A 21,295-nucleotide genomic window follows, 5' to 3' on the forward strand; every position below is an offset into this window, starting at 1 on the left:
TTTATTTTCCATAGCCCTTCTCCTTGACCACCACTTAACACCACAGCAATATTTTGGAACTTTGAGGTTTCCTTGAAGATGTTGCGGACATATTTCTGGTATGCATTTATACCCTTGAGACTTGAACAAGACTTGAGACTTAGTACATTGAGACTTGAACATAGCCCAGACTTTTGGGAAACAAATGGTTAACTAGAACAACAAAGATAAATCAGAAGTACATTTTATTATATGAAGACGAGGGAGTTCACATACTTATATCTGAACAAATGTTAATTGACATAAACCTTAATAAATAGCATGCTAACAATAGGCTAATTTTATGAATTTAAAGCTAAGCAGGCAAGCTACCAGTTCTACAAGCACACATGAAATGTTATACAGTAATGTAGTATAATTAGGGAAAGATGGGGCAGGGAAGGATGTTGTGAACTGGAATATTTGGCTGAAGAGAGGAAGGTAGTATCAGAAGGCAAATGGTGATATGCCTGCAGAAAGCTCTGGGCTGGGTGGCATCCATTGCCATCTCGTAAAAGACACTTCAGTTTGTTTGGATATATTTGTGCTTTCCCAAAGCATATTTTGGGGTGGGCACCACCAGTTGCTTTTTTGGGGTACATATTCTGGCTATAATTGGTATGCACAGATGCCCTTGTTTGTAGCATGTGCTCACACTAAACTCTGGGCTAGAAGGCACTCTCCCATTTCTAGAGTGTATGCTTTCTCGAAGCATATTTTGGGGTGGACACCCAGAGTTTCTTATTTTTATCAATGTATATTGGTGATTGCTGGTTTCCTTCAACATCCTTAACTCTGCCATGATGTGCCCACAGAAAGCTCTGGGCTGAGCAGGACCCACAAGTGTCTCTTAGAGGATAGTTTCCTGTTTGCTTTTGTGTATGAGTTGTGCTTGCCCAAAGCATAGCTGTCAAGTGTCCCTTATTTGAAGGGACAGTCCCTTATTCCAGCGCCATGTCCCGCTGCTGTCCCTTATTGATGGATGTCCCTTAAATGTCCCTGGTATGCCCCACGGAGAGCCTCAAGGTCCATAAATAACAACACCCTAGTGGTCTCAGGCCCTAAGGAAGTTAGATTGGCTTCAACCAGAGCCAGGGCCTTTTCAACTCTGGCTCCGGCCTGGTGGAACGCTCTGCCTCATGAGACCAGGGCCCTGCAGGATCTGATTTCTTTCCGCAGGGCCTGTAAGACAGAGTTGTTCCGCCTGGCCTTTGGCTTGGAGCCAATTTGATTCCCTCCCTCCCTCTCTCTCTTTTTTCCCCCTTCTCCTCCTGCGATGAGGCTACATTTTAATATTTTAATGTTCCATTATTTTAATGTTGTATTTTATTTTTGTTTTTAAGTTGTAATCATTCATCTTGTTTTTATTATTGCTTGTAAGCCGCTCTGAGCCCGGCCTTGGCTGGGGAGGGCGGGGTATAAATAAAAAATTATTATTATTATTATTATTATTATTATTATTATTATTAAATGATGTCCCTTAAACTTCAAAGGAAGCAGCTCCTCTCCCTCCCTCCCTGTCAGCCAGGGAGGAGGGAGGCTCCAACTGTGTTGCTTGGCTGTGTTGCTCACCCAATAAAAGTCTAAGAAAGACTGGGGGGTGAAGCTTGCATGCCTTGTGTGTGGCTAGTTAATGCAAGCTGAGGGGGGTTTTGAATGCTGGATGCCATTTTGTTGCACGTGCTGCTGCAAACTTTGCAATGCAAAGCCAGACCGGGGAGCCACCTTAAGTTGAGGATGCATAGGCCTTGTGGTGCATGTGATTCAGATTCTATTCAGTTGAACCTCTGGTTACAAAGTTGGTTGGACAGTGTTCTCGAAGCTACCAGCATGAGTTTGACCAGACTGCAGGAGGACAAGAAGACTGGAGTGCCTGGAACAGGTCCCTTATTTTGGCTGCTGGTCCCTTATTTTCAAGGCTGCTGGTCCCTTATTTTCAAGGCTGCTGGTCCCTTATTTTCAAATCTGTAAGTTGACAGCTATGGCCCAAAGCATATTTTGTGATGGGTACTGCCAGTTACTTATTCCCTCCCCCCAATATACTTTAGCTATTGTTGGTGTGCCTAGGTGCCCTTGTCCATGGTATGCAGCCATAGGAAGCTATTTGCTGAGCAGAATCCATTGGCATCTTGTAGTAGACACTCTCCCATTTGCTTAAGTGTGTGGCTAGTGCTGTCCCAAAGGATATTTTTGGGGTGGACACCTTCAGTTACCGTACTTATTATATTTATATATTGGCAACTGTTGCCTTGCTTTGATACACTTGACTGTCCCGTGTCCACAAGAAGCTCAGGGCTCCGCAGGATCCATTGCACCTTGGAGAGGATGATCTATTGGCTTGTGCTTGCCTAAAGCATATTTTGGGGTGGGCACCCCCAGTTACTTATTTTATGGTGTTCTACCATCATGTATTGATGAGCATTTTGAAAGCATCATTTTGACTGAGTAACATTAACTGATCATGTACATCTACGGGGTGGCCCAATGTTTATTTTGGGGATGAGGGCATATAAACTTTAGAGTTCAGGAATATACATGAGCTTCCCTTGTGACAGAGGTCAGATCATACGTGTTGCAAAAGAGACTCCTGCTACGTATGCGTGTGTGTGCAGGCAATTCCCTTTCCCCTCCCTAGTTTGACACTACAGAAATACTGGGCTGGCGGATGCACTGGAGGAACCAAGTTGTGCTGACGTTCCTGCAACACCGAAGCACCTGCGTGCGCTCGTGTAACCACTTATCGTGGGAATTGTCTCAAGCGCTCTTGCCGTTTGCGTGTGCGGAAATTTCCCTTTCCTTCCTAACGAGGATTTCACGCCGAAAACCTGCGTAAGCGACAGGTGTTTCTGGAAGCTTCGGGAACGCCAGCGAGGCGTGTAGGAGCGCAGCTCCAACCCACGTCCGCGTCTCGTGGATGTTTCGAGAACGGCTTGCAAGCAACCGGCAATGGGGGGTGTGGGATATACGGTGTTACGTCGCAGAGGCGGCTTTCACGTGTAGGGCCAGAGCTTTGCCGCTGACTTCCCCTCAAGGGGGGAGAGGAGCGCACGAGGAAGGGAGGCGGGACCGAGTGGAAATTTCCACTCCCTGCAGTAGCAGCCGCGGCTACGGGGGGAAGGGCGGGGCCGGCGGCGCTGCAGGGATGGCGAGGGAGGCGGCGCCTGGAGGTCGCCAAGCGCGCTTCATTCAGCTCGACCTTCAGGACTCTCTCGCTTAGGATAAAAGCGCCGCCCTGCCTTCTTCCCGGCGCAATTGGGAGCGCTCCGTGTCCGAAGGAGCCCCATTCATTCAGCCCGGGAAGACCGGAGCGGCGAGGGAGGGGGCGCCTGACGCCATCGAAGGGGGGCGGTGCCGCCGCGGGAGCGCGCGCAGACCGGCCCCTTTTAAAAGCGCCTCGCGCGCCTCGCGCCTCCTAGTCGGCACAGCGCGGGACCAGCGGCGTGTCTGAGCGGCACTTGCACGGCACCACGCCGGCGCTCGGCTTTGCCCCTTCCGCCAGCCGCCCCACCTACTTCTCCTCCACTTCTGCGAAAGATGCCTCGCTATGAGCTGGCTTTGATCCTAAAGGCCATGCAGAGGGTGAGTATCTGTGTGTGTCCGTAGCAGGGACCCCGCGCCCTCGCCCTTCCTGGCTGCCCTTCTCGCGTCCCTCAGTCGCAGCTGCTCTCTGAGCTTCCCGCGCCTGCCCGGCTTCCATTTCCCGGCCGGGCCTCCCCTTCCCCTTCCGCCAACCCTGTGCGTCCGCCCTTCCTCTCGGCTCGGACAGAACGCGCTTCTTCCACTCCGTTCCCTTTTCACACGTGCTCGGGGGCTGTGGTGGTGCTGGCGGAACAAGGGCTCCCTTAAGGGAAACGTGGGGACGGCGCTTGCCCCCTTAGGCTACAACGCTTTGCTCTCCCCGACCCCCATCGCACTTCCACTGGCGAACAAAAAATAAAAAAGGGGGCAGGGGAGAGAAATAGTGTCAATAGAATTGGTTGCGCTAGTTTTAAAAGGCAAAACCTTCGAGGGGGCGGGTGTTGAGGAGGCACGGGCTGCATTGGGTCCAGCCAGCCACATCCGAGGTTTTCCTTTTTCACACAGACGTGGCGCGGCGGCCTCGGGTTGTTCCTTGGCAACGTTTTGTGGTCGCTGCCCAAACACCCCGGTTCATTTTCGCGCATTTGGAGGAGGGGTTACCTGGGTGCATTATTGCCGGGCGTCGTTTACGATTCCCTTGCCCTCTTAAATTTTCAGTATGTACGGAAGCATGAATTAATTCCGTACATCTGTACCGGGGTCTGCCTATAGCGGAGAACTTCTTTTGAATATTTGCCGCCATCGTAGCTCGCTGAGCTTCCGGGATGCTGGCGGCGTTGTACAGTAGAGTAGACCGCCTGCTGGGTTTCTTTCTTTCTTGTCAAATAAGCGAGTGTAATTGGTGGTCTGCTAAAAAGCTGCTGGTCGGTGCTGCTGGCTGTAATAGCCCCAGCAGAGGGCCCATTACATAGAAGCCAACTCCTTGGGGCCGAGGTCCCTTCACTTGCCCCTTAAAATAATTTGAGGAGGCAGCCCCCACAAGTCGATAGACATTGTCGTTCAAACACTGTGCGGTGCACCGCATCATGTAATCAGTTATGTAGGGCAGGGCTTACCCCCCCATATTTTATTCAAGTTGGTACCCCTGGCTTGTAACAGCCTCGGAGCACCTGCTTTTCACGCTGGTTTAATCCCCAGCAGCTCCAGTTGAGAAAATTGCCCGTTTGAAAGACTGCAGGGACTGAGAGAAGACTGGACTAGTGGTCTGACTCTGTATAAGACAGATCTCTAGGCAGATGAAAACTATCTCTAGGTGTGTGACATAATATTCTGCAAAGAAAATGTAGACTAGTGTACATATGTGACAAGTAAGTTCCTGCCCATTTTCTCAGTTTAATCAATTTCACAAATACAGGGATTATTGTGCAGTATGTTCTAACAATTACCTGCCAGTGAAAACCTATGCATGCATGCTCAGAAGTGAGCCCTACTGATTTCAGTGAGATTTAGATTCTTGGATAAGTTTGTATAGAATTTTAGCCTGAATACAGCAACCTGTAGCTTTGCTTACATAGATTTTCACTTAGTAAAAGTTAGCTGTACAGATTAGAAGATGAAGTCTGTGCGTTTTGTGCACACACTTCTTGAATGTAATTGCCAGGTTTGATTTGGATCTCATGGGTTATTTGAAAAATTGTGTGCATTCCTAATTTTTGAATTTACTGGAAAGTGTGGGTGCCCAGTTATTTCCATTTGTTTTAGGTCTGACCTCAGTATTTTAGCATAGAACTTCACAGATTGCATATTGAAAGACAAACACCTAAGTTTGAGATACGGTCTTGAATACTGTGGCTTTTGTGAACCTCTGATGTTCCTCTTAAGTACAGAGAGATGCTCAGTTGCAGACTGAATCTTGTTTCTCATTCTCAGGTGTTAGAGCAACTTTCTAAAATACCTTTCAGAGAGCATGAGGACAGAAACTGTCTAAACAATCTGCAGTAACCAGCCTTCTGAGCCAACAGTGCATGGGGATCTTTGGATCAGTGTTAGGATAATCTTAACTAGAGATGTACAAGGAGACATGGCAGCAGCTTCAGAATAGCATGTTTGGGGTTCTGTGCATGGTCAGGGTTGATGGAAGCACCACATTGGCTACCCTGTAGTAATGAGTTGGTTCTGTTCCAATCAGCGGTACAATCTTAAGAGAGAAAGGATGAAAAAGAAGCAAGTATTTTAAGTGGCCCTTTGATTCATGTTGCGTATACAGTGTACCCTGAACTTTAAAAGGCTATGGAACCTACTCTTTTTGCAGTAAATCTGTGTTGTAAATCCCAAATGTTCACAGTATTTGCTAGCTACATAGAATATGGAAATGCAACATAGAGAGTAGGCTGCCTTGTGATCATAAGCTCAGTTTCTCAGTTCTGAACCTATTTTGATGTTGGAAGTAAGTGCCCATTTCATTGGAAGTCACTTCTATATAAAAATTCTGTTTAGTAGGTTTGAGGTGTGTGTCTTAATTGCTGCTCTGTACATTCACCAGGAGAGGGTGATAAGATATGCTTATTGCTAAAGCTGTCTTCCTAGAAGAGGAGGCTTTTCATTTGACATTCATAATAATCTGGTTCACTCTGCTCACCTTGTTAACTCATCAACTTTATGAGCAAATATTCTATATCTATAGTTAAATTAACTGATTTTCAAAATACAGTTAAGCAAACATATACTTAAATTATTTTGGGATTTTTGAACTATTATCCTTTTTAATCACTATCAGTTTTCAAAATATGGTAATACAATATAGTACAATATAATACAATATAGCAGCTACTTTTTTACAAAAATTTCAAGTATATTTTGGTTTCTCATTTTAGTGGAAGAGCACATGTAGAGGTGTAGTGGACAGTGTGTTAGGCAGGCTTTGTTACAGAGGTGCAAGTTAATAAAGGAAACAAAAAAAGAAGAAAGGAAAATACATTAAATACATGAAGGAAAGGAACAAGAGTGGGGGAAGAACACAAAACATTTTGCTTTACCTCTTAGCATTATGAGTACATGCTGTAATTCCTCAGTCTCCGTGTGAACTAATCTGGGAAAATAGACTTGTCTTTATTCACCTTGTTTGTTTTTCCCAAGACACAATTATAGTTTTTTATTAAAAAAAAGGGGGGGGAGTACTTTCTTAGTTGCATTTGGCAAAGCTAGTATAGACCTCTTTGTATTTTAGGGGTGCCCACTATTATGTATTGGTTGCTTTGAGTCCTTCCATTAATTGATTGCTTTAAAAATTGACAAATATTGTATTGCCTGTAAAGGTGCTCTGCAGTTGGACTATGTCAGACATGTGATTTGCCATGCTTGCTTACCTAGTGGTTGATTCGAGATGAGCAGATGAATGTCCAACTACATTCCACCTAGCCATGTAGTAGTAACCCTTTAAGGCAGGGGTGGTGAGTACTCAGCAGTGAGTAGGGATACCTCATTCTCTCCTTTTCTTTCTGCACTGTCAGCTCTGTTGGGAAGGTCAGACTCCAGAGGTGTGAATTGATAGGTTGTAGCAGGATCCCATTCCCTCACATTATTGTCACTTCATCTGTTTCGGCTTTCCTTGTGTCTTCCCGCCCTACCTGCCTTCTCTCCCTCACCTGCATGAAATTAGGCTGAGAGCCTCAAATGCCCATCTGTTCATTTGTGGTGACTGTAGAGTTTGGAGGCCCAAATGTGATTGGCAGCAGACCTGTGCCTTTAAATTTGAGTCTGTTTCACTTGTGTAGTGCTTGAGATGAGGACTACAAGTAGGGCAGGATGTGCAAGGGTAGATTTCAGCAATTCCCACCCACACATTTGTTTGGCAGTTTCAAAAAAATTTTCTGCTCTACATATACACCTTTAAAGACATGGACCTTCTGCCATCCTGTTTGCTAGGGGTCTGTATTGTGCCTGAATTATATTAACTTGTTCTGAAAACTTGTTAAAACAATCTAAGGATGCTGTTGCTTTTATTCTTTGTTCTTAGTTCTAATTTTTGCATTACTTTGTTCTTACAGTATTTAAATGTTTATAATGAGTTACTTGTAACCTGCCTTTCTCATTTTGCAGAAAGGTGAGCTAGAAATATTGGGCATAAAAGGATGAATAGAAAGGTGTCCTAAAGGATCTGATATTGCTGATCCGTTACTGTTGGGTGCTTGCATTTCATTGTAGTTAGTTCTGTAATAATAGCAATGAAAAATGTTCTCATTTAGTACTGGCACTAATATTGAATAATTATAGTTCCTGTTACTGTTGAACATTTGATAACAACAATTCACTTGATGCCATTAGGGCTGTATAAACAATTTCTTAGTACAGGTAAATATTTATTTAAAGTAACTTCTGTCATGTGGACCACCTCTTATTTTGAGTAGAAGGATGTGATCATACGAGAAAATTAGTCATATGTATAGTAAGGCAAGAGTGGCAGAAAGTAGATCATAGTGGATCACTGACCAGTTTCTGTGTAGATGATCTAGTGTCTGTTGGTTGCTGGGACTCTTGTGAAGAATGCAGATCTAAGTCTGAAACTTACTCTAATTGGAACTTGGTGCTGTCCAGGTTGGTGCTGCCCAGGTTTTGATGGGCTTAAGCTTTCATCAGCCCCAGCCAGCATGACAAATGGTCAAGTATTTGTAGGGAGTTGTAGCAAATGGTCCAACAACATCTAGAGAGTACTAGATTGGAGAAAGTTGATTTCAGGGCTCGTGTAAAGGCTGAACATCTGACAACAAACAAATGAAAGGGTTACAGGAAAGAAGAACAAAATGCACCATTTTAAATGCAGAGCTAGCAGTCAATTTGCATTGTTAAGAACCCAGTTAACAGATAAACTGATTATAGTATAGTGTACAACATGTACAATAAACTATTTGTAACACAAAACTTTGCCACTATATTTTATCCAAGGCTAATGAAGGAATGACATTTTTATTTAGCAGTGTTAAACAGCACTTTTGAGTAGAGTTTATTTTTTGTGTGCTAGAAGATTTTAGTTTGGCTGATTGGAAAGGGTTTGAAAGGGATCTCTGAGGATCTCTGCTGTGCCCAACTGCGGCTTCATCTGCAGAGACCTCTCTAAAACAAAACAAAAACAAAAAAATGCTAAATTGTTGATAGTTGGCTGTTCAGAATGGGGTCTAGTTGCTCCTTATGGGCACCATTGGATCAGAATATTAATATTCTTCAATGTCCCTTAATATTTTACTTTCCTATTGTAAACAGCTTTATTATATTGGTTTTGCAAATCTCCAAGCCTGGCATAGGCAAACTCCAGCCCTCCAGATGTTTTGAGACTACAATTCCCACCATTCCTGACCACTGGTCCTGTTAGCTAGCGATGATGGGAATTGTAGTTCCAAAACATCTGGAGGGCTGGAGTTTGCCTATGCCTGCTCTAAGCCAAGTAGCAAGGCTTACGCTGACATGTATTGAATTTTGGTAAACTTAAGTTTATAGGTTTATATTGGCAATCTGTTTCAATGTATGGTTATGTGAACCATGCACACCAGTCATCTAACATGGAGCATTTTAGTTTTGTACGTTTGAGTTCACATCTGCTTGTATCCTATTCTTGCTTCTTTCCTGTGTGTTTACTTACACCCACTCCCCCGCCTTTGATTTCCTCATTCCCCTATGCTCTTGGAACTTGTTAATGACTTACCTTGTTTATGAATATTTTCCTTTTCCCTACAGTTTCCTGTTGCTACAAAAATGGGAGGCCTTTTCAGCTTTTAAGGAAACAAAATGGGGCTTATAAAAAGGAAACAAAGATCAAAGCTCTATTGATTTTATAGATTGATGCACAAGACCCCCCCCCCAAAAAAAAACCCCCAACAACACTTTCTGCAAATGTACAGAGATAACTTATGGAACAGAGTTAGATAGACACACTTACAAAGACAGAAGAAGGGCAAGTATATTGTGCTGAGTTCTGTAGAAAGTAATTAAACCACAGACAGTGGAACTGCAGTGGCACAAAACATGATCTAGTCCAGCTTAGGTTTCCATGCTGAAACTAACTTTTGTCAGGCCTTCCCTGTTCTTGCCTTCCCCTGCCCCATTACTTTACAGTCTTTTTGAACTTTTCAAATGATGGACTGACTGTGATTGATTCTCAGTTAAACATCTGGCTAGTTCTGATGACAACCTTGAGCTAGGTTAAGAGCTTTGTAGAACTCAAAGAAGAAAGTTCCTTGATCCAGGGACAGTCCACATATATATTGGTCCATTCCAACCTCTCTTTCTTAATGGTGGCACGGACTATTCATAATGTAAGAATATTCTTCACAACTGTGAGCAGGGCAGTGGGGTAAGTGAAGACAACCAACAACAATTAGCTATAATGTTCGCTGCTCCTGCTCAGGTTGCAAAGAAAAAGCATTTTGATTCCAGAAATTCATTCCTGTTGTACAGATAAAATATAACTGATGTAATTCTGCAGGGTGGGGCATTAGTGTGTAAAAACAGTCCAGATCCAAGGATCCCCAGGCATGCATCTCCAGAATGTGAAGATGTCAGGCCATCTTCACTTGGTCGCAAGTGGCCAATAGCCAGGTGCAAAATGCGCCTGGTGCCTGGCTAATTTTGAACACTGCTCCAGTTGCACTATAAACCCCTACTGCCTGTGCCATAGATATTCATCCATGGACATTTACATGCTGGATTGTCTAGGCTCCCCCGTCCTATCTCCTCCTCAACATTTTCTAGGTTGTTACCTACTTCCTATTGTACATTCCCAACTGCTGTCATCATTATGGTTGGGAAAGTGTAGCACAGTGCTATATGATGTGTGTGAGAGGATACATGGTTTTTCATTCTAGACTTTAAGTCTGTAATAATACTCCATTCAGAGAGATAGTATGTGCATGTAGGTGCCCTAACACTACATTTCTCTGATCTGGGGAAGTGCAGTGGACTTGGCAATTGGAGAGGGAAATGTACGGTGAAGGAACATAGTGTGCAGTGTGCCACTCAGTTAAATTTTTGTTGCAATTGTGACAGTGGTGTATTATATATGTAACCTACTGCTACAGCACTATACAGGGACATTGGCTGTACACAGAATCAGTTTGAAAATCAATGATAAATTTAGATGAATTGTAAATGTGATGTGATCATGTATATCCTGAATAAAGTCTGATAGTGTTTGTGTGGTGTTGATGTATAATTTTGAATATAAAAATTTCTCTGGCCAGAAAGATACATATCTTTATACTGCTGCAAATCTGCCATCTTGTTCCAAGAAAACAATACACATTCTGTTAGTTTATTAGTGAACTCTGTTTACAGTCTATGAAAGAAATTTCATGCCTGAGATGCAGAATTCTTCATAACATTTACAAGGGAAGAAAAGCTCTATTCAACTACTTGTTATGACAAAATTCAATTTTTTTCCTGATACTTGGTAAAAGCCTTTTCTAATTCAATCTCTGTCTTTTGTCTTTGCTACCTTGCAGGGTTGGTACTGTAGGCCTCACTAGACTTAGCTGCAACTAAGAATTTCTCCTACATCAACCAAGTTAATGGTGATGCTCTTGTGGATTGGTGAATAAAAGTGCGTGCTAAATATTTCAGAAGCGCAGAAAACAATTTTTTCTTCTCAAAGTTGTACCACAACCACTACCATCAAGATAGCAAACCAATGGACAAAGAATTTGATCCACAGTATTTGTAAAACTAAAGATTTGTTTTACTAAGGCTTGAGGTCTGTGACCTGGACATCAGCTTTCGGAAGCTCCTTTGTTTACAGAAATGAGGGCGGCTTTGGAACCAGCAGACATTGCCATTGTGGCACTGTATTTTGTGCTTGTGCTGTGCATAGGCTTTTTTGCCATGTGGAAATACAATCGGAGCACTATAAGTGGGTACTTCCTGGCAGGGCGATCTATGACATGGATGGCAATTGGTGCTTCCTTGTTTGTGAGCAACATTGGGAGTGAACACTTCATTGGGCTTGCAGGATCTGGAGCAGCAAGCGGATTTGCCGTGGGAGCATGGGAACTCAATGCCTTAATGCTTTTGCAACTCTTAGGATGGATCTTTGTTCCGGTTTACATACATTCTGGAATATACACCATGCCTGGATACTTATCCAAACGTTTTGGAGGGCATAGAATTCAAGTATACTTTGCCATGTTGTCTCTAATTCTGTATATCTTCACCAAACTTTCAGTGGATTTGTATTCAGGTGCATTGTTTATTCAAGAATCACTAGGCTGGAATATTTATTTGTCGGTAATACTGCTGATTGGAATGACTGCACTGCTGACTGTGACGGGGGGTCTTGTGGCAGTTATCTACACAGACACTATTCAAGCTTTGCTTATGATTATTGGTGCCCTCACCCTTATGATTATAAGTATGGTAGAAGTTGGTGGATTTGAAGAGATGAAAAGAAAGTACATGTTGGCAAAACCAAATGTTACATCGATCTTGTTGACTTACAACCTTTCCAATACAAATTCCTGTCATGTTGATCCAAAGCCTGATTCGCTGAGAATGTTACGTGAACCAACAGATGAAGATGTTCCGTGGCCTGGTTTCCTTTTTGGACAGACACCAGCTTCAGTTTGGTACTGGTGTGCCGACCAAGTCATCGTTCAGAGGGTTTTAGCAGCAAAAAACATTGCTCATGCCAAAGGATCCACCCTAATGGCAGGTTTCTTAAAGCTTCTGCCTATGTTCCTTATAGTTATTCCAGGTATGATTTCACGAATACTGTTTGCAGATGATATTGCATGTATCAATCCAGAACATTGTATGCAGGTTTGTGGAAGCAGAGCTGGATGTTCTAACATTGCCTATCCACGTTTGGTAATGAAACTTGTCCCTGTTGGCCTGCGAGGCCTCATGATGGCTGTAATGATTGCTGCACTGATGAGTGATTTGGATTCTATCTTTAATAGTGCCAGTACCATATTCACACTGGATATCTACAAGCTCCTCATACGGAAGAATGCATCGTCTAGAGAACTGATGATTGTTGGAAGAGTTTTTGTTGCTTTCATGGTGGCAATAAGCATTGCCTGGGTCCCAATTATAGTGGAAATGCAAGGAGGTCAGATGTATCTCTATATACAAGAGGTAGCAGACTATCTGACTCCACCAGTGGCTGCTATTTTTCTCTTGGGTGTATTTTGGAAGCGTTGCAATGAGCATGGGGCCTTCTTTGGTGGAATGGTTGGATTTGCATTGGGAGCTGTACGACTTATACTGGCATTTATCTATCGTGTTCCTGAGTGTGACCAGCCAGACACAAGACCATACTTTATCAAAAGTATCCATTACATGTATGTTGCTACCGCACTGTTTTGGATCACTGGAATTACTGCTATAGTAATAAGCTTGCTTACACCACCACCCTCAAAAGAACAAATTCGGACGACAACGTTTTGGTCTATGAGAATCAGGACCGTAAAGGAAAGCGCTTCAGCAGGCAGTTCGTTCAAAGCACAAGGGAAGACGGTCTTAAAATACAGCGACACTTCAAATCATATCACTTCAAATGGGAAATCTGAAGAAAATATTAAAAATGATCAGCCTGAAAATGTCAATCTCTTAATTACTTGCAGAGATGAGAGCAATCCAGTGATATCTTTAAGCAACTCTGAAGTTGAGACTCCAGTTGATAGTTACTCTAATGGACAGGCAGCTCTTATGGGTAAAGAGAAGACTGGTGAAGAGACTGAAAGTAGTGACAGACACTGGAAATTCATAGATTGGTTCTGTGGCTTTACAAGCAAAAACATGAACAGTCCAGTCAGAGATAAGGGGGAAGAAGAGACTATGTGTCTACAAATGCTGGAAGAGACTCCAAAAGCTAAATTAATACTAAACAGTGGACTATTTTGTGTGTGTTCAGTTGGAATATTCATGTTTGTTTATTTCTCCGTGTGAACAAATGATGAATTTTATTTGGTCAGATATACAGAAGTAGAGATAGAGGTCCTTGGAGAAATATTTATATATCTGTGTGTGTGTGTGTGTGTGTGTCTTAGTCTTATTTCTCAGGATTCCTTTACGCTTTTATCGTCAGCCAAATTATTTTTCAACCTTTTTGAAAATCATTAGATGTTTTATATGTTAGCATTTCTGTTTTAATGCAAAATGTTTGTGGGATTAAGTGCAGTACTAAATGTTGGGTTTTTGTATACCAAAGTAAGAGATAAATGTGTGTTGAGAGGTAAAATATTAAAGCACTCTCAGAGGTCCAGCAAAAGTGAAAATAGTGTTATAGTTAAAAGGGGCAAAACTGTACATTATGAAGAGCATTCCAGAGTATTTTTGAGTGTCAGAAGATGATATCTTTTAGGAATCGTAATCAAGTAACTTTCTGTGATTTCTCCCTATATTCTTAAAACATCAGATCTTCCTAACAACAACAAAAAGAAAAAAACACCAGTATTCTAATTAAATGTTATGTGATCACTGAAATTTTGCATTGCTGAATCTATAATTCCCTTTTTTCCTTTCTAGATAAAACCACATATTTTAAAACACTTCAGTCTTGCTAGCTGTTAGAAACCTGAATATACAAATAAAAACAGAAGAGACAACTAAATTCTACTCAGAGTAGACCCATTGAAATCAATTGACTTTTAAAAAAGTTGAATATTGCCTATTAGCCTTCAAAGTTGTGCAGAAAGAATGTTTCAGATGATGGACAAGGGAGTCTGACTTGCATATTCTCTTCACAAAACCAAATACTCAGTGTATTTCTGAATTTTCTTGTGCTTGAATTTTGCACGCTAAGAATAAAAGAATTACAATTGCAAAAGGAAGTATCCTAGCGCCGCTTCACAAAGCCAGCTTCTTTATTTGTTGTATAATGATCTGTCTGAAACAGTTCACAATTGGATATGGAAGCAACAAATAGCACAAGCCTTCGATGAGGACAATGAGTCTGTACAAAATTAGGCAAAATAATATTCCAAACTTCTTTTTAAAACTGTATGTGGTTTTATTTTTGTTAGGCTGAGTAGGAACAGAGAGGGAGAATTAAACTGCTTCGCTTTTCCCCTTTAAAAAAAGAAACATCTCCACCTACTGGTTCCAATATATGTGTAGGCTGCATGTTGAGACTACATGTCTCCTACAGATACTTTGAGAAGTGTAGTACAGTAAGTAAGGCTCTGGTAATGAAAGCAGAACTGATTTAAATGGGGTTATTCCAGCACATCCATGGATACTCAGCAACAGTAATATTTTTACTTCATTACGCAGGCAAGCATATGAACTGTTCCTTGTCCTCCCTCTACCCCCCCCCCAAGCTTAGAGTATAATGCTAGAGAAGAACTCCCAGTTTGCTGGCTGCTGCTGTAGCAAGAAGGGCTGCCCCCCCTCCAAATCCTGGTGCCTTGAGTGCTTCCATAGCAGTGTGGAGAAGGATAGGGCAGCATCCCTTCTGCAGCATTGCAGCCACAAGGTTGTGGGCCCATAGAGGTGGGAACCAGCAATTAAGAGCAAATTTGGAACTCTTGCTGAGAACTCTTTCCCAAAGTCAATTTTCTTCCTAGCCCCGATTCAAAAAGGGCCCAGTGTGTCCTAGGGTTCAAAGCTCCAGTTTAATAAAAAGAGCATTCCGGTAATAGTCATGGAGTGTAACACTGAGAGCTGAGATCCCATGCCGAATAAATATTTTTTATATATACAAACTTTGTGCTTCTGCCTTGCAAATGCAAGGTGTCCTGAAATAGCTGAAAACAATACTTTATTCAGGGTTTCCCAAACTTGAATATCCAGCTGTTTGGGGAAGTACAGTTCCTATCATCTCTGATCACTGGTCCTGTTAGCTAGGGGTGATGGGAGTTGTAATCAGCTGGAGACCCAAATTTGGGAAACCCTGTATTTAATAACAAAATCAATTTGGTATCATTTTCAGTTCTTTTCCGTTTCTTCCATACTACCTATCAGTGGAACAATTGGCTTACTAAGGTGACAATTTTTACTAAATGGTTGTAGACTATGTATAGAACTAATGCATATATTCTGAACTATTGATTTTAAGCTTGTATAACTGATATAGTTTTTAAAGAACCATGCTGTTTAAATGCACTACAGAGACTTTGGCTTGAACGGCCTCTGTTGATGATTATGAATTGAGACCTTGCTTGTGTACTGGGCCAAGTTTTTATTTAAACCAGTGGCCTTCCAGGGTCAAAGGAAGGGGGTGATACAAGCTTTGAGATGGGTAAGTACCATCATTGCTAAGTGCTAGAGGAGAGTTGCTATTGCTGGCACTTGTAGAGATGGTTGTGTTGACTGCATTGCCAGTTGTCATGTTGCAGGTGGACTAACTCAGGAATTAATTTGGCTCCCACTTTTCTTCCCTAAGATGCCTTGTGTAAACTAAGCCATTTTCCGGGCCTTACAGCCACTTTAAAATAGCAATGTCTAATACTTCCTCGGTCCCAATCCCAAGTCTTTTAATACGTTTGCAGTATTATGAATGTAAATGGCAGAGTTTGTGGATCTATTTTAAATGGACTCTTAATGCAATACAGCCATATTCCAAGTGACAATGCAGCACTTAAACACCTAAATATTGAATCATTTCACAGTTTTAACAATAGTTAGGAAGGTTTGCCAAAGTCCACAGAACAAATTTACCTGCCAGTTATCCATTTGGGCCTTCTTTTCTCTTTCCTTACCAATGATGCATGGTTTGTGCAGATAAATAGCTTGCAATATTATGTCTTCATTTAGACAGCTGTATGGTAACTTCTAATGTTTTTTTCAGCATACTTACCTCTCTTTACTTCTGGGCTCTCCTGGGATTGTGTTGTTCTAAAACAGAGACTATCAGTTTAAGTTGTGTGAGATAAGTCCTGCTGGTTAACCACAGTGGTTGGGAACAGTCTTAGGATGAAACATGTTTTAAGAGAACTGTGCTGGATCAAACCAAGGGTCCATCTATCCCAGTACCCAGCTTGCCACAACAGCCTAGGGGTTTGCCGCCTTGCTGTATTCTAGACTCTTAAGACTGGCTCCAAACCAAGCTAAAACAAACAAGTACATCAAGCCATGGATAGCTTGATTTGTTAACTAACGGGTTAGAACTAACTATAGTTCCAAGTTCATACCCAATACGGAATTCTTGTTTATTTGTGTGTGGAGCAGAGGAAAATGGGAGCATGCAAGTCTTTCACTTGCTGTGGCTTGCTCATCCTCATCCTCCTCTTCCTCTTCCTCTTCCTCTTCCTCCCTTATACTAGTAGAACCTGGGACTATCCAGTAAAGCTGAATGTTGGAAGACTAAGGATAAACAAAAGAAAATAGTTTGCCACACAGTGCATAGTTAAACTGGTATTTGCTTCCACAAGATACATTGATGGACACCAGCTTGGATGACTTTAAAAGAAGATTAGACAAATGCATGTAGAATAAAGCTGTGTTTGGCCTCTGCTTACCAATTGCTGGAAAGAACAAATAGGGGAGAGATGGAGCACTCAGGTCGTGCTTGCAAGTTCCCCAGAGACAACTGGTTGGCCACTGTTAGAACAGGATGCAGGACTAAATGGACTTTTGATCTGATGCAGCATGGCTGCTGTTAAGTTAACGTGTTTTACCCAACCTGGTACCTTCCAGATGTTGGGGTTTACAGTTTACATAGTCCCTAAGCATTAGCCATGCTGCCTTGGGCCTTTTGAAGTTGTAGTCATCAACTGGAGGGCACCAGGTTGAGGAGGGTTGAACTATAGCTAGATTGTTTGAATCCAGCTATTCATTGATGGGCATGCTCTCAGACTAGAACCTGGCAACCCCATTTCATGCTGTTTGTCTCCTAGCAGACTATATCCTAAGTGTAACTTAGATTACCTTATGTGACTTCCTAATTGAGTCCTCCTTTGTTGTAAGAACCATGAACTGAGTTTCCCATATTCCTTTTCCTACCTAACATTCGATTTAGAATATTTTGTATCTATGGTTTCCTTTTAAACTGAGAAAGTAAATGTGTAATAGTGCCTTTTGGTAGCAGAATATAACCTTGTTAGGTTAGTGCATCTCATCTGTGATGAAAATACTTATACCTTGCTGATTCTTCACATTTCTACCAATGCCATTAGGGAACATTATATTTTTCTAAATCTTTCTCTTATGTGTCTTTCTAGTCATGACTAGAAATTTATTTTAACAGCAGGTCATAGCCTAAATTACTCATTAATGGCTGTTCTGTGTAATGATCTGTTTTGCTTTAAAACGTATGGGGAACCTGTGACCCGCTAGATACTAGTGGCCATTGATCAGGGAGGATGGGAGTTGCATTGGATGGCCACAGCTTCCCCCTTGCTGCTTTAAAAAGAACACCCAGTATGTAGAACAAGTAATCTCTAAAGAATAAAAACGTTTGCTATTTATCTCTGGATTTCTGCATGTTATATAGCCCTCTGATGCTTAACTGTATTTAGCAATGTATACAAGAGAAATTAGTCTCATCACAATGTCTTTAGAGCCTGCGTAAAGTAGCTCGTAGGCAGAGCCTTTTAGCAGTTCATAGAATCATAGAGTTGGAAGGGACTCCAAGGGTCATCTAATTCAACCCCCTGCAATGCAGGAATCTCAGCTAAAGCACCCATGACTGATGCACATCCAGCCGTTGCTTAAAAACCTCCAATGAAGGAGGGTCCACCATCTTCCAAGGGAGTCCATTCCACTGTTGAACAGCTTTTGCCGTCAGAAAGTAGTCAGAATATGTTTTCTTGTAACTTAAAAGCCATTGGTTTGAGTCCTTCCCTCCAGAGCAGGAGAAAACAAATTGCGCTAAGTGGGAATCTGTTTTAATAGCATTTGATTTTAACACAATGAGCATTCTTAAACTGCTGTAATATCGCCTGCTCTTTCTAATAAATCCTGTCTATTTAGCAGAATTCTAGCTTTGATCCTCTGAACTCCAGTGGATTTTGTTTGTTTCATTCTATGTTGAATATGCCTTTTATCAGTCTGGAGGTTTGTGGTGTAGACAGAGGGGAACTTTATTTGTTGTATTATACAGTTGGGTGTGTGTTTTCTTCCCATTGATCAATACTACTTCCATAGGACCTAAATCTTTTACCACTATCAGTGGCTATAGCCCTGCATTCTGGAACTAGGCAAGCATTCCAGTGGTGGGCCTAGTTGTTTGTGTGAACATCATTCCGGGTGTCTGGCAATTTATTGCTTTATGTGTGAACATGACACTTAACCAAGCCCTACTTTAGATACCCACATATTTTCCTGAATTTTAAATGATGGTTTTTAAACGTTCATTTGCTTATTTAAGCCAACAGAAGCATCGGTCAGAAAACTGTACGTGGGCCTTATTTTTGCATTGTTTTCAGGAAAAGCGTAGCTTCTGTTTAGGCAAGTGTTCTTAATTTCCTTTTGTCACCATCTAGAAGTGACAAAAGACTATTGATTGTGTGCTATCCATTCCCCCTTCCTCTCTCCTTTCCATCAGTCATCTGAAAAGTACAATATCTTCCTGGGAAAGGAACGGGTTGGATTATAGGCTAACAATTACTTATGAAATGTAGACAGAAAAATGTGCTTAGATTAATTTTACAGCTTTATTTTTAAATCATTGTCATAAGGCAAATTGCAGTGTATTGGGTTTGCTTCAGTCTCACCCACTCCTATATAGTATATATATTGAATTCACAAATCTAGTCTTTTAAGGAAAAGATTAAATTGTGTGACGTATTTAAACGTAGATAGCCACTGTTCGTTTGGTATGCTGTCTGTTTGTGCCTTTAAAAGTATATGTTTTGAAATAAAACTAACATTCTACATGTAATGTTTCAAATCAAAGATGTGTCCGATGTTTAAGGGTTCTTTTGATAGAAATTGTGTATAACTCAGTGGTTTTAAATCTGTTTTAATTAGCTGTAGGGTCATAGTTCTAGAATGAAAGTATATATAATTCAGATGTTTAATTTCACTGTGAGGTCTGTAAATTCTTGTTGGCAAAAAGCTTTTCTTTCGTACAAAACAGTCTGGGGTATGGAGGGTGCTGGTTTAAAACAAAAGGCTTTATTTTTGTTCTGATTGTATCTAATATAAAATGTTATGTAGTGGCATTTGGTGACACTACTTTTCCATAGCATTTATCAGCTTCACTGGGCAAAGCCAGACACTGAACAATGATGGAAATGACATACAAGAATACTAAGTGTCTAAGAATACATGCTTTTAAATGAGGTGGATATAAAAATAGTTGCTGTGCAAAAAAGTTAGTAGTCTTCTTCAAGAAGAAAGCAAATTCTTTTCTAATAATGCTAGGTAAATCCTTTTTGTTCATTCTTGGTTTTAAGAACTGTCAGTGTAATGCTACTTATATCGTGTATCTTTTTAATATAACTATTACATTTTTTTAAAGAGACGTGAAGTGTTTTTATTGCTGTTGTACTTTCTGTAGCATTTAAATAAATTACAGTTGCTTTGGTTTTTTAAAAAGAAACATTAAAAGATTTTGCAGACCAAAAACAAATGTTGTGCAGCATGTCAAATCTTGAACGCCACCCAAACTTTGGGAGGGGGGCAGGAATTACCCAAATGGGCATATAAATGTAATAAATCTACTTGATTTCAGAGCTCTTTGGCCACTTTTTAAGATTAAAAAACATACGTATGATCTGGAAAGAATGAAATTTTGAATAAGACTATCTAGAAGTGTTAAGAAAACAGAGATTTTGTAATTGTCCATTGCTACCACCCACAATTACAAGTTTGTCATAAAAAATTGGTTTGATCCAGTGTATAGAACATTGCTAATATGACAGTAAGTAAATTCTGATGAAAAATTCAGTTCTTATTGCTAGCTCTGTGTTTGTTTGTTGTATATTGTGTACTTATTTTGCCTTCTGCATTAGTCTTCAAAATAAACTCTTATTAGAGTATTTGTATAATTAAAACTGTATTTCTTGCAGTTTACATTCCTTTTGAATGTGGAATTTTTGTCCTCTCAGAGTTATTATATGGAAATGTACAAAGGTTAAATAAAAGTACAAAATAAAGAAACAAACTCACAAGTATTTTTCAAACTGTTTTGGAACTTGGTAGACAATGTATTAACGTTCCACTAATATTTTTAAGTCCCAACCACTTGTTTTGCACCTTTCATTGTGAAGGATTCCTAATTGAATCTTCAGTGGTTTATAAACACTCATTTAAGATCAGTTTTGTTTTGAGGGACGGTTTTTGTGAGGCAACAAATGTGCATGACTTATTTCTGATCTCCAGATGAAGAGAGTGAGCACTGTTCACCTAGTGGCAAATATGCTATGCAGGCACACCTTGCGAGTGTTAAACATTCTTATCCACTGGCCTTGCTTCACCTTCCTTGCAAGGCAGGATCCACTGCCCACCTCTCACTCACTAGCAGCTTCTACAGTTTTTCTTCCTTTTTGCTATCCCCTCCCAAACCTCTTTGCAGTGGCAGACCTTGGGATCTATTTAAGTTGCTTGCAATAATCCATCAAAAGCAAGCAAGGATTGTGGTTGTAAACTTAGAACATTGGCTATATTTCTGTTTTGTCCCATCTGCTGAACATACTCAGTATAACCTTAGCACTTAAAATGTGCTTCAGTGCTATTGTGGTTTTGGGGTGGGTTTTTTTGTTTGCTTTTTGACCCTGAAGATGTAAGAGATACGTGTTCCAGAGCTGCATAGGGTCTTCTTCAGCCAACATTAATTAAAAAAAGGCCTTTAACTACAGGCTGCACAACTTATTATGAAACCTCCCCTTCA

General features: G+C 41.2%; 2 protein-coding genes across 2 annotated transcripts in view; both read left to right on the forward strand.

Moving 5' to 3' along the window:
• Positions 1 to 3,460: 3,460 nt before the first annotated feature.
• On the forward strand, positions 3,461 to 20,579 carry SLC5A3 (solute carrier family 5 member 3). The gene is made up of 2 exons (XM_079974898.1): positions 3,461 to 3,597; positions 11,028 to 20,579. Exon 2 carries the CDS (start codon positions 11,323 to 11,325, stop codon positions 13,465 to 13,467), a length of 2,145 nt encoding a protein of 714 aa, XP_079831024.1. The 5' UTR covers positions 3,461 to 3,597; positions 11,028 to 11,322; the 3' UTR covers positions 13,468 to 20,579.
• The window catches only part of MRPS6 (mitochondrial ribosomal protein S6), a 28,648-nt gene continuing 10,816 nt past the window's right edge, over positions 3,464 to 21,295 (forward strand). The window contains exon 1 of the mRNA XM_079974989.1: positions 3,464 to 3,597. Within this exon, the coding sequence (XP_079831115.1) occupies positions 3,553 to 3,597 (45 nt within the window). The 5' untranslated portion in view covers positions 3,464 to 3,552. The remainder of the gene's footprint in view (positions 3,598 to 21,295) is intronic.

This window comes from Podarcis cretensis (genome assembly GCF_951804945.1).
Source record: "Podarcis cretensis genome assembly, chromosome: 4".
Taxonomy (NCBI): Eukaryota; Metazoa; Chordata; class Lepidosauria; order Squamata; family Lacertidae; genus Podarcis; species Podarcis cretensis.

Coding starts and splice junctions, on each gene's coding strand:
- SLC5A3 (XM_079974898.1), top strand. CDS start 11,323: ATGAGGGCGGCTTTGGAACCAGCAGACATTGCCATTGTGGCACTGTAT.